Source organism: Schistosoma haematobium, chromosome 4 (genome assembly GCF_000699445.3).
Source record: "Schistosoma haematobium chromosome 4, whole genome shotgun sequence".
In the NCBI taxonomy this organism is placed as follows: Eukaryota; Metazoa; Platyhelminthes; class Trematoda; order Strigeidida; family Schistosomatidae; genus Schistosoma; species Schistosoma haematobium.
In genome coordinates, this window is record NC_067199.1 from 30115583 (window position 1) to 30129850 (window position 14268).

At 34.0% G+C, this 14268-nt stretch overlaps 2 protein-coding genes across 2 annotated transcripts in view; one reads left to right on the top strand and one right to left on the bottom strand.

The window, feature by feature from the left end:
* Positions 1-3157, bottom strand: part of WHSC1L1_2 (Histone-lysine N-methyltransferase NSD3) — a 31013-nt gene extending 27856 nt beyond the window's left edge. The window contains exons 1-4 of the mRNA XM_051216173.1: positions 2986-3157; positions 2805-2950; positions 2599-2767; positions 2339-2565 (exon numbers count right to left, since the gene is read on the bottom strand). Coding sequence (XP_051066735.1) covers positions 2339-2565; positions 2599-2767; positions 2805-2950; positions 2986-3109 — 666 coding nt within the window. The 5' untranslated portion in view covers positions 3110-3157. The remainder of the gene's footprint in view (positions 1-2338; positions 2566-2598; positions 2768-2804; positions 2951-2985) is intronic.
* A 127-nt stretch (positions 3158-3284) lies between these two features.
* Positions 3285-9208, top strand: HSPB11 (Heat shock protein beta-11). The gene is made up of 2 exons (XM_051216174.1): positions 3285-3511; positions 7985-9208. The coding sequence occupies exons 1-2, from the start codon at positions 3302-3304 to the stop codon at positions 8177-8179; spliced, it is 405 nt and encodes a 134-aa protein (XP_051066736.1). The 5' UTR covers positions 3285-3301; the 3' UTR covers positions 8180-9208.
* The last annotated feature ends 5060 nt before the right edge of the window (positions 9209-14268 follow it).

Sequence of the window (14268 nt, forward strand, 5' to 3'; positions counted from 1 at the left end):
AGACGGCATATGAACCTGTTGTTGGTCACCGGCTACCATGGGACTGTATCTCCTCAAGTTACTCCACTGCTTTGTGGATTAGATCTTTTATTTATTTATTTAAACATATGAACATTGGTACAAGGAGGCACCAAATAAATCATTCGATTTGTGTGAGAGCTGGGATACTACTCGGGTGCCCAAACCGAAGCAGGTGGCTTTCTTAGGGGGCCTTCGACCTAAGGGTCTGATGCACAGGGCAGTGGAGCAACGCAGTCCCATGGTAGCCGGTGAACAACGATAGGTTCATACGCCAATTTTTCCTTCAGGATACTGGGGCCCATGTGCACCATTGGTTTGGATTCAGTGTTTTCCAACTCCCCTAGGTGGATCTCCCATATTCACCAACTCGGTTAAGGCGCCGGATATTATTTTGAGCAAGGTCATACATTAGTTTTCTGAATACAACTGAATATAATAGTGTTGATGTTAGAAACTATTGGAACAATCAGTCACAACGTACAACCTTGTACGTATATATTCAAGTTGCACTACTGCATTAGCACATTGTCAGACCGAATCCAAGAATAAGAAAGATAGTAACAGTATTATTGGTAATAAAAAGAATAGGCATCGAAGACACAATTCGAGAAAATATAAACTAGTGAGATAAAAAAAAACAAATGAAGAGGGATTTAGAAGCTCAGAATTCGAGAGAACATAGAGAATGGATGCAACAGAACCATTGCAAAAAATTTTGAGCCATATCATTCAAAGTCCTTAACCATTGGCTGTGATAACCACGCGGACCCCAACCACGTATTGTACCTCAACGACTTCATGGACTGATACCATATTTCCGTTTGAACGTCCCTACCTTTCTTACAGCCGACTTGTACACCAGATATCTCCTAACTTGATACCTTGATAGGTGGTCGTTGGGCATGCCTAACACATGTCTCAACCACGTCGGCTGATGAGGATTTTCTACCTCACCAACTGACACACCATCCTTACCTAGTACCCTATCCCCAACCCAGACATCGCTTACTCGGTGTTCCCAAAATACACGAGCAGTAGTTTGAAGACATCTATGGTTGAATACCAGTAGCCTACGAATGTCTTCTGTTTTTTAATGAGCGTGCTTCACATCCATAGAGTGGAGGAGAACAGACTGCTGTGCAGTAAAATTATCCTTTGTTTAACAGGTGATCATGTCGCCTACTCCATAAGTGATGTAAGTTGGCAGAAGCCAACTGAAGCTTGTGAATCCGTGCCGACATCTCATCAAACACTCACTGACAAAGGCTGATATGACTCCCGAGATAAGTGTAGTGATCGACACATCCAACTACTTTACTCTCTATCACTAATTCAGGCGCTGAAGCAAGCCAATCTTGAAGGCCACATAATGAATTTGGATGGAGAGAACCGCGCCCCAAATATGCCAGCATTATTAAGTTGGTTAGACTGGAATTTGTCGGCATCATCAACCAGAACTACATCATCTGAGTATTCCAAGTCAACAAATGAGTCGCCTGGTAGATTAATATCTGAAAAGTCAGGTGATGAAAATGTTACCTCCTCAAGCATGTCTATGACAAAGTTTAATAAAAATTGGGGAGGCGGACAACCTTGACGAATATTCTTCCAATGACAGTTCTCCATAAGCTCTGAATCGACCAGTAGTGTTTAAGTAGGGCCTGTGTGGAAAGTTAACGTACTTCTTTGAGAAGCTTTTCAGTGGCAGATACTGCCACAGTACCTAGAGATTAACAGAGTAGAAGGCCTTGAGGTCAAGGAATACTTTTTTGACGTCGAAAAGTATTTCTGTTCCACAACCTTCCGAAGGATGAATATTCGGTTTTTACAATCACGCATATGTATGAAACCAGCATGATTTTTTCAAGTTTGCTCTTTAGAAGCTCTAGTTAAACACTGAAGTATAAATGAGGCTAGTATTTTAAACGCTATATTAGTTAAACTGATTCCACTATGATTGTCACAACAGGAATGGAATCCGATATCTAAAATTATATTTTGATTTAGATATGAAACGGTCGATAAATAATCCAAACAAACCCTTACACACCAGTGTACAGACAACTAAATATACTGATTTTTAGTTAGTGTACGATAAATACATTCGACTTAATGGATATATCACGAGTAAAGCCTAAAAAAAGTATCAGCAAAAAAATGTCATCGAGGGAAAACTAGTAAAGAATGTCAGAGTATATGTAAACTCACTGATAAGTTGAGTTAACATCAATGATTACACAAAATTATCTGAAGGTTGAACTTTAAGACAAGATATATTAAAAAGAATATGTAATAATTAGCAAAATTTTGAATTCACCTGCAAGGGATCATCAAAAATGCCCAATTGATCACGGAGATACTTGCGTTTTTCAGCAATATCAAGTGCAGGCCACTGCGATCTCAGCTCATCCTCAAGCATTTTCTTATCTAGCTCTGGATTTTTCTGCATACGTATTTCCAATTCATCTTTCAAGAAAGTAGATAGCGATTCTGCCTCTTCTTCTATCGTCAAAGGAACATTGCTCATCAATTCTAGAAGCTCCCCTAGAGAGATGTAAGTTACTGGGCCTCAAATACCTTCTTCAGCTTTGTCTAACCTTCTAGATTTCTGTTTGACAGAAATCCGACCGAACCTTTCAATCCTTTCGTTTACTGTAAGGTTCATCGCCACTTCGGCTTCCTTCCATGACTGGATCCAAATGCTTTTGTTACTTGAAACAGATTTGCTCTCAAATTTAATCTTTTCCTATAGCACAAAATAAACAAAACCCACTCACACTTACAGATTTATCTTTGGTTGTGCGTAGCTTCTCTTGAACATATTCATCGAAATTTTTTTTGCCGGAAAATGGAATCAGATTATTAGCAGATACCCAAGCTCTTTCTACTAAAGGTCCAAGGAATTGCACATGATATATGAATGAACGCCCTGAAAATTCAACTAACCATTAGACTGTAACAAACCTTTCTCCTTTACATACGAGTCTCCATCAGGTGAATGATAAACCATACAAGGCCACCAAGGATGTGAACCGACCTTCGCCCAAAATATGTTACCCACCTGGTAATCACCAGAAATGCTAGGCATAATTTAACTATCCAGGATCAAGATAACGCACAATTCACATTCCGCGCTTAAGTTTAAAATGCAAAGCTGCACTTTTTTACTAAAGCAAAAATAATGTGATTCAAATGAAGGAACATGATCACGTAATTTTTTTAACTGAGATATTTTTGTGCTTATCGACATGACGATAAAACACCGCACATTTGAAGTTTGATGGATTGCGTTTCGGGATCGGATGGTTGCTTCGTCAGCTTCGCAACTTCCTGGGGTAAAAGTCATCCACCGGAGAATGTTCTTGATAAAAGGAAAGGTTCATTCTGGATTACCACCGGTCTGTTTCCTCAGATGTTGGTTATATCACTCGATCAACCAAGGAAAGTCAGCCAAATCAAGATCGTTACTAGCAGGGTCAAAGCTCTCTGCGTATGTATTCAGAATAATATTTATTTTAGTTTACCAGCTTTGATTTAGACGACCAGTTTGAACTTTTGATCGTTAAGAGTTTGGACATGAGGTTAATGACAATATATTATCATCTTTACTATACGTGGATGTCAACCTCAAGTGCTATTGTTTATTGTTACTGAACTGATTATTACTGATGTGATCACATCCTCAGCTATGTCTTTAAGACCAGGGAAGCGTATCTTGAATAAAGATTATTTGTGCAGATACAATGATCGTGTGTGGTTGAACTATCTTTTGGCCAAGAAAATTCAGTCTTCAAACTAAAGTCCTCGTAGGTAATGTTGTGGTACTGATAAGAATGGTGATACGTATATGAGAGTGTCATTTTGAATCCTCAGTAAGGCTATAACAAGGTTATGTGCCCAGGACGATTGACGAACATAAATACAAGGCAATTTTTACCGCTTGCTTAAAAAACAAACTGGTTTTTAAGTCAAATAAAATTGAAATGTTAGTGGGTTAGTGAGTTAGTCCAATACACGTATCCGCAATAGAACCTTTTTAAGCAAACGTATAAGAGTACATCGCTTCCTTATCAGTTGCCAGAAAGGCCTGACAGAACTTTTCTTCGTTTTACGATTACTTTTTTTCATTTACTACAAAGTGTATTCCTGATGTTTTGAAGCTTAATCCAAAGGCAGTACAAAGTTAGAATTTAAAATCTATGTGAGAATACAGCACCATATATCAATTATTGTGGAGGACCTAAAACTTAGTCAATAAATGTACTGTTTCTCATTAAGTATTTCCTGCTGATTTCTTTCTTGAAACTAAATGGTTATGATATGTCTCGTTTTACAATTAAATTAATAAGCGTGGTGTTGTACACTCTACATTGATAACCTACGAATATCACGGGTAGTACCAGCCAATATATATCAAGTTGACTTTTTGTGTTTGACCTTAGATTTCATTGGGTAACAGAGTGAGAGTGAAGTGAAGTTCGTTGTCTTACATTTTCTTGTAATTTCTGTCCTGAGCTTCAAGGTTTAAATATATATTTCGTACCGCCATACTATGATACTTATGCTTAAGATTTTTACTTTGTTGGTGGTTTTATTGTTCTCGTCTTTTTTCTGTATCTAGATATACTCATATTACTTAATTTCTGACTATTTAGCACCTACATTAAAAACATATGTTTGTACCATAGTTAACTAACCCCTAGTGACCAGATTAAAGGGTGTTTGTCTATAAGATCACTTATTGCGTTTCATATTGTTGTATGATAGCAAGTAGATCTGCAGAATCTGGGTAAATTCATCTTGTTTTTTAAGGAACAAGATTTGTTGAGGACAATTTACTATATTCGTTAGCAAGCACATTAGTTACGCTAAGTTAACTAGGGAATTTTTCATGTCCATAGAGTCCATTTTTTTCCACGTAAAGGCGAGTGAATTTATAGAAAATAGTAACTATTCAAATATGATTATCATCGGAAAAGTTCATACTACTGAGTATTATAAAATAGATCGAGTTTCTGACTAAAATGTTGGTGATTTTGTTCTGTTCTTACTTTGCTCCTGGTAACATTTGTGTAAACTTTCTCTTAAACTCTTTTCGTATCTCGACACTCTAAGCTATGTAGGATTTGATAGTTTTACCAGAGGTTGAATGGTAATGTTTATCGACAATATAGATCAGCAAATGTTCAAACGTGAATTGTACTTGAAATGGTACCACCTGCCTTATTAATAAACAAATTCTAACAAAGTTTAGTATATGAAATCCTATAAATGCTTTGTAATAAGCCATGTTAAACTGTGGAGATAAACAATATGAGTTTAAATTTTTCAGTCTCTCTGGATCCGAAATTTATGTCTATGCGGTACTCACCTTTTTAAAACAATTCTCTGATAGTAACTATTAGTGTTTAGTTCAGTTTTTTCCATAGCTAGCAAACATCAACTCAACACGTTCATAAGTGTACAGTCTGCTATAATATCATGATAGCTCAGTACAAATCCTTCTCATATAGGTGTATATCCCATTAACCTTTCTTTGATAATCGTTATTGCATTATAAACTTTTAATGAATGACATCAGTGCTTATTCCCACCAGTTCTAATGCTTATCAAAGTGCTAAAATTCGTTTTGGAAATTCCACAGATCAGTCGAAAATTAGTTGTATAAACTTTTAATCTTCAGATTCACATACAGGCATTTAGTGGTAAGTCTTTCACATCACATCGCCTTATGAATTTATTAGCCTTCATCATTTTTAGCTGTCACGTGTTCAAGTAACCAAATAAGTCACTGAAGAACATAAAGGAAATTCAGCAAAGAAAGATTTCTGATCGATTATATTATTTACTAAACCTGTACAATCATTCTGATATTGTAAATCGCTGAATATGTGGAGACTTCAAGTATTAAAGAACAGTTGTGTAGTGATCTAGACGTCAACAAAGGAAAGAAAGTTTAAAAACAATGTTCTGGGAACATTACCCAGGCTGTAGTGAACGAGAACTCAGATGGAAGAAAACCAATTTATTGTTCAATAAAGCATCACAGTGGTTTAGTAAAATGTGAACATTATACATCAAATACATCGTTTGGACATCTTTGAATAGTCGCTCTCAAGTCTCGTTGTTCCTTCATTCAGTTTCCTTCTCTCTTCATTTCTTTTCAATCTTCTCAACCTTCTGCTCACAAGCATTTCATTTCCGACTGGTGTTACACACTACCTATATCTGCGGTTATAAATAGCATACATCGCAGGGGTAATGTATATAAGGAGAATCCAAAATAATCAGCAACTCAAGACAGAAGCGCATCACCAACCCCGAGCACGTTATTCCACCAGAATCATCGTTCAAAACTATCTATTTGGTTAAAGGAGTGTGATCAAAAGATCAAACCAAAACGTTTCGCACTGCTGATGCTTTAGAAATTCGCCCATTCAAGTTCATACTCTGAGTGCAAAACAACGCGTGTAGTCTCGTATTCTCCCGTGGCTATAACATTCTAATACGTCTAAGTTTCCTGTTGTACGATTACGTTTTACTTTGACAATTAGTAACCAGTTGTTATCTCAACACAATTTTTTCTAATTATTATTCAACTGTTATTATCACCTTTACAATTTTTATTTCTTTATATCCATCAAGTTGACAATTATCCCACTTATTTCTGGCCCATAAACTGTTTCCACTTCTATATTGTTCATTAACCCCTGGTGTTAGCGGGACATAGATTGGATTAAAGCATGCTCAATGTACGACTGTTTTGGGGCACGCTGATTGGCTAATTCATATCTGATCAGCGCTAGTCGATGCTTGGAGAACACTCTAGAAATCTTCTCATGTAAAAACTATAAATATACTGACGTTTTTCCTACTGTGCTTCTTAGTTTCATCTAACCTTGTTATTTGAAATATAATCTCTTTCCTGTTCGACCGTGTTCTGATTTGGGGACTTGTCGAGTGAATCGGTGTCCGAAAATACTAAGCAATAGGAATAGCTGGGTTATAACCATAAGAGAGAATTATAACACCTGGATAATACTTGAAATCTCCAAATACTTCATGATATAATTTCTTTTCACAATTCTATGGACTCACTGTATTTATTAAATCATAATAAAGGCGACTGTAAAGACTTTGTAAATAATATTGTCGAAAAAAATTTCCTTTGCTGAATCCCTTCATTATTTGTTCATTGAACTTCACCACTCTTTTCTATCCTTGTAAAAAACAATTTTGTTTATCAATAACTGTTTTTTGGAGATTACGTCAAGTATCTAACTTTAAAAGTGGCTTGGATCAACAATCAATGACATGTCAATAACATGTAACCAGTAGAATAGTGCTTAATCACACTACACCCCAATTTCTCTGGAAATTTAGCATCATCAAATAAATCACTTTGAAGCATTAGAATTCGGATTAAAGTATATTCAAAGAAATAATTTGTCTAGCTTTTTTCTCACCTACCGTTTAGTACTTTTAGATCTATACTGATGATTATATCTAGAAATCACTTAAAATTTAAATAATTCCAACGTTCCATCCAGGGTATTGCTATGAAGAAGTCCAGATAAGTTTACTGAACGAAACGTTGGAATTATTTAAATTTCAATCGCTGAGATTATTTCAAATATAATTTTCACATATAATGGCTTCTCTATACTCGGAGCCCAATTTTTGTCAAATTATTCGTTCTAACATTGACGAATATTTGTATATATTGATGGTTGATTATCTGTTAATCAGCCTTCTTTAAAAGTAAGTATTCGGTCAAATGTTATTATTCTCTAACTCATATTATTTAATATGATTGGATTGTGGATTTTTGATGATATTATTATAACCGCCTATTTATCCAATATATTTGTCACATTTACCTATATATTCAGTGTAATGTAACCATTTTTTAATTCACTTCCCATATTTCATATACGATTTTTATTCTCGTCCTGTCAAACAGGTTGAAACTAGTTCACATACAGAACCAGATAATTTTACATTGAAGTTCGAAAAAACTTTACCTCATTCAGATGGACAACTACAAATTACAGAACTACCAATCAACGATACTCATTTACATCATGTTCGATTAAAAATACTTTCTGGTTACAATCACTTTGTTGCCGTTTATAAAGTGTTATTTGATGGAAAATAATATAGAGAAAACATCTATCTCTCTCCCTCTCTTTGTATGGTTAAGGTTTGTTTGTTGAATATTCAGTTTTATAATTCATGAATTCAACCATCATCATCAACATCAATCATTTTATTACATGTACAAAATCGGAATGCATCTCTTTTAAAATTGACTTGAAACATCTTTTTCATTAGGATCAATCGTTAAAATTCAATAAATAAAGAACAATAATAAACCGTGTAAAATTTAAATTAAAGTTTGTGTAAATCGAATGGTTTTCTTTTACATTTAGTCGGTACAATATGACTTTGAATTTCGGATTGAAATAACATTGAGTTTGATATTGATTGTGATATATCTGTAATATCATTATCGAAAATTTGATGTATATATGTACACTTCATTTGCACGTGTATCCGAGATCTGAAATTTTTACACTTCTTTTACCTGGGATAGATACCTTCACAGTGTAATGTGACATCGTTTAGTCATCTTTTAGATTTACAAGAGTGAAATTAATCATAAACTAAATAGAGTATCTATACCAGTAGGAAAAGAATCATTCAGTCAATTAACGACTTTAGAATTTTGTATGCTGTATTCCTTAAATATTGATCTCAGTTAAGGTAATGTTGGAAACTAGGAGGCACTAAATAGCTGTTTTGTCGCAATATGAAATCTCTCATCTTTACACATCCTCTTCATCAGGGATCGAAACCAGTATTTTCATTTCTCACGCTAAACACTTAAACATTGGAAACACTGAGTCAGCATTCAATCACACAGTGTTAACTCCGACCAATTTAGGTTATAACACAGTGATCACCAACCAACACTGATGACAACTGTCTCTCTCCTGATGTCTAAATTCTACCAGTCACAACCACTCACTGGAAATCTAGGAAAATCTTGACGTTAATCACGAGTAACTGGACTGTTATGGTTTAATTAATAGGGTTGTCAAATGAAAGTTATGCATACCGTTGAAAAAGTACTGAAATTCACTTATTTGACTAGTATCATAAAATTCAATACTTTAGTTTGTCGTATGGTAAGATAGATTAGGATGTTTGTTAAATTTATATTGCATAACAATTTATACAATAAATAACTGACAGATTAACACAATGTCTCATTACTTGCTGAACGACATTCTCAACTCATCAATTTATGTCATTTCTTACGCCACTAACATAACGTTCACTTATCCATTTCGTTACCATACTTATCACAAGATTTTCCAAGTTTTAGAATTGCAAATCAGAATATCAGATAGTTAGCTAAATGAAAACAGAAAACGTTTATAAGTTAGACTTATGACCTATGTGACTACTGATGTGACATAGAAGACGATAATGTGCTACAATTTCGAGAGTCTCAACAACTGTATATTTAAGGCATTTAATATAAATCTTAATAATGGATTTATGATTGGTTGATTCATCATAATCTATTAAAGAGGTATACCGCTACTACGTTTATCGTTTTTTTTAAAATGAGTTATATGACTAAAAGCCATCGATTCCAAATATATCATTAACTACTCTAGTCGATGAATACCAAACTTTAATCTTATATTTTAATATTGCTTAAATTAATCTAATTGAGAACTGTGTCCTAACAATAACATGGGGTTGAAGACAAAATAGATTCAGTTCGTAGTAGATTTTATTTACCAACATGTTCGGTTAAAATATACTTTGTTGATTGATGATTTCCATACAGCAAATTAAAAATCGTCCATGGAATAATGTACAAACGGAAACATAAAAGCAAACTAGACCATCAAGACTTGATAATGTAGTTAATCACAGAATAATTTGCCAGATGAAGATTAGTCATGTTATATTCAAACGAAGAAGAAATGAATGATAACTTCTACGAATTATTTTGAACGATTATCACACATATTCTTATTAGATAATTATTAATTAACTAAATTATGTATATATTCATATTCCTTTTATCATAAACTTTCATTTGACCTATCGGCAACTGCAATACTATTTACCATTCTTAAGTTTTCGCAATTAATCCGTTACACCATCCCACACTCAGCCACTGTTGACTTGATCCTGGGTAATCATTATTTTTCATATTATGCTGTGATGGGGTTTGGTCTGCTTGTATATAAACCAAACATGTCAGAAATATACGATTCACACAGGTTACTGGTATTTGTGTTTTGGACTGAATGGGCGAAACGTTAATATGCAGAGGACTAATAAGGGCTCAGAGCTGACTCAAGGCTGCTCGTGCTGGTTCACATATTGTTGGTTTAGCACAGGGACAAGGTAATAAGTCGGTGTTTTGATTTGTGATTCTGTCACGTGATATTTTACCGAGCTATAGGACATTGCCAAAAGTTAACTCATTGTTTAGTTATATATTTCATTCACATAGTACTTACTTATTTGCTCCTGTCATCCCTCATAGAGAAGCGTAGGCTGACCACTACCATTCTCCATCCAACTATGTCCTGTGCAATCCTTTCCAGTTACTGTTCATCCTTTTGATGTCTGATTCCAATTTCCGACGTAGTGTGTTCTTTGACCTTCCTCTCACTCAAGAAGTAGCGTGATAATAAAAGGGTGTTTTCAAAAAAGTGTGACTATTATATGAAAACCGGTAGGTCTGATGTGCCACAACTTCAAATGAAATCTTCAGCCAATTACTCGAAAGCATTTCTTAATGGAAACTATTTTCGTGATAGTGAATTTAGTAAAAACCGCTTAACTCTAACTAGAAACCGGATTCGTGTCCCGGAGGGAACATCAGCCCTGAGATGTAAGTACCCTCAGCTGATAAGTCCCAAAACGGACGAAACGCACACCCTGGATTCCACTGTCCATCTCTGTTTATCATGCTTTCTTTTCAGTTGTATCATCTTTAATTTATCAACAGTAAAATAATAGTGCAACCAGATGACGATATAGAATTTTGTTAAATACACAATACTGTTGCATAATTCTGTTGTAGGTGGGGATCTTTCAACGAATGAAAACAGAAAATCCTAGTTATCTATTTTAGGATAAAGCATTCCCTTATTTGAAATTTGTACTTTTCAATGACTAAAGAACGAAATATTATGGTTGTTACGCTCAAACTTTACTCAGAAAATTTCCACTTAACACTGTATTTTTCATTTATTAGAAAGTAAAAATCTCTAATAATAATTAATATCATTTGCTTAGTGTCCAAATTTTCACAAAACATGAAATCTGAAATTGATTTGAATATTTAGAATTTTCCTGTTACACATTTCTGATACAATAAAAAAGAAACAAAATTTTCTGCGAAATATTTTGCTTGAAAAAGAGATATTTAAAAATGTGCACTACCAAATTCATAGGGTAAAGATTAATGTAAATGAAGTGGTTATTAGTATATAACAAGACACTATACATTAACCCAGCAGAGATCGTCTGAGAGAAACACAAATAAATTGATTTTTAATTTTACCAAATTATACATAGCTTTGCTATATATATTTGTCAGTTGACCAGTTATAAGAAACTTTTTATCTGAACTCCACAGTTAGATAAAACGAAAATATTTTCTATTACAGATACCAGAAGCCATTATCAGTATCCCTGATATTAGTAATTGGTGGGTTTCGTCTCTTTTTAAACAAGTTCAACTAAAAAATTTGTATTCTTCAATTTCTTGTCATATTTATAGCTTTTTCCTGTTAACTTGTCACTGTTCACGTAGATTTCTTTATTTTAACAATTCGAAGTTTTACAATTTTAAAGATCAGTGTTGAACCATAATTTATTCTAAGTATTGCATGTAGGTATATAGGATGAATACCTTATCAACTGTTCTTACACATTTTTATGACTGACGTTCTATCTAGTAAATGAGTTATCAATAACTGAACATTCCTTCTAATGAGATCTAATATTTAACTGAAGTATATATACTCTGGGATTTTAAATACACTCGACTGAATACTATGACTTGTATGCTTACTCACAACGTTCAATGATATTCGATAGAGTATATTATTTTGCTCAACTGGGTCAATGGGATACGATATACTACATAGTTTGCAATGTGTATGAGTTTGTGGGTTTGATTGTTTTACTAATTTTATCTGTACTAAGTTTTCCATCTAAAATCTCAAATATATCTCCTTATCATAGCAACATCTAAAAAGTAATGAATTTTTTATTAATCTTGTTTCAATTAATGCTAATATTACTACGTGCTTTTTTTTCTTGATAGTTCTTCGGAACTTCCTGATTATAAAATCGCAAATTACAATATTCGACAGGATACTGAGGTTTTAGGTCATTCTAAGTTGTGAAAAAGTCATGATAAAAGGCTTAATTATTAAAATCACGAATGTAAATGGTAAACAATGAAAACTAAATAGGAAAAAGAAATAAAAAGCAACCATGAGGAAACAATTCACTCTAATTGATTTAGATTTTTTTTTAAAAACATAATTTTTTTGGTCAAAATCAACTCTCATTATAAAGAGAGGGATTGTTTGAATTGGTGGAAATGAATTTAACTTGATAATCTAGATAGCTCTTATGGTGGTACAAGTCACCAATGGACGATATTTGTTCAGAAATAATGCTTCCTTCTACTTGTTTATTGTCAAGTAATGGACTAGTTCATGATTCTGTAAATCTAAAATGAATTAAGTTAATTTGTATTTATTTTAATCATTATAATGGCTTAAATTTATTTACGATTGAGTTCCTTTGACAATTCACGAAACCTGTGTAGCGAAGCGTCGAGTCGCGGTTGACTATGAACACCGCTACCAAGAAACACGTGCCAAGTAAATCAGAAGGCGAAGGTTGAACGTAACCAAATAAATCCATAAAACCCCCGAGAAGCCAAATATCAGAAGGCAGTTAATGGACCAAGTCGCGATATATTTGCTGGCGATCTTGTGGTATCGAAAGGATACCGAGATCGTGCCAGGATACAAGCTTGGTTACAGAACGTAACCGAATTCGCGCGAAGTCACAGTCAAAGTGTAAGTATAAGAATGGAAGCACAAAATAGCTGTCATTAGCACAGTCAAACAAAAGCACATTAAAACAAACACTGGTACAGTTGGTTATAATAATAATTGTTTTTATTAAACCAGTCGTGTTCTCGTGATAAATGTGAGTCACTACACCTGGAAAGGAATAGTACCCTGATTAGACTACAGTAGAAATAGGAACAGAGTTCCTATTCTATTGAAATATTATCAGAAGAATCATATTTATAGAGTGAATACGCGTGTGATTGGTTTAAGAACACATTTTAATCGATAATAGTTCGATATACATGAATATTTATAGAGAACCCTAGGAAGAATATAAAAGCTTTCCAATAGTTCACTAATAAAGTGTTCATATATACATTATATTAGAGTAATCCAGAAAGAGATGTGTGGGCAATGACTATGACTAGATGAATAGTCTAGTTGCTTGGTTAGACTTTCATTTTTTTACTTAACATTTGTTTTTGTTATAATATATGGTTTGTCTGAACTTGTAAGTCTTATTGATAACTATAATGTATGATCTCTGTGATTTGAAGATGAGGTTAGATAAAACAAAAAAACTAGGATGTAGTTGGCATCTGTTTTACTCGAATATATTCTAGATCTTTCCTTTGTAAATCACTCGTCCTGCTAACCCTTATTGGATAAATCCCAAAGTACATAACTTTCAGAAGAAAACATGAAGAGTTGTCTTCATTTTATTGTTGTACAGCATGCATCACAAAGCCAAAAGGACACAAAGTGAATACGATTAGGAACGCGAATGCGGGTGAATACGAGCGAGCAACTTAAGAGACGAATGAACTGATGAGATTTAAGGTATATATATATATGGGAAAAAGAATGATTTGTTGAGCTAATAAAGTAACTAACATTTAAGCTAGTATGAGGGATATGTGTGTAGGCTGTAACACGTAATCAAGCATAAGTGATCATACAGATATAATAATAATAATAATAAAACAAAATATACAAATTTCTACTGTTTACATGACACTGTTAAATAAGTTAACTGAAGGGCCTTATAAAAACGTATACGAACTCAAGTGTGGTTACGACTTTGAAATGTGTCAACAGTAAATATCTATAA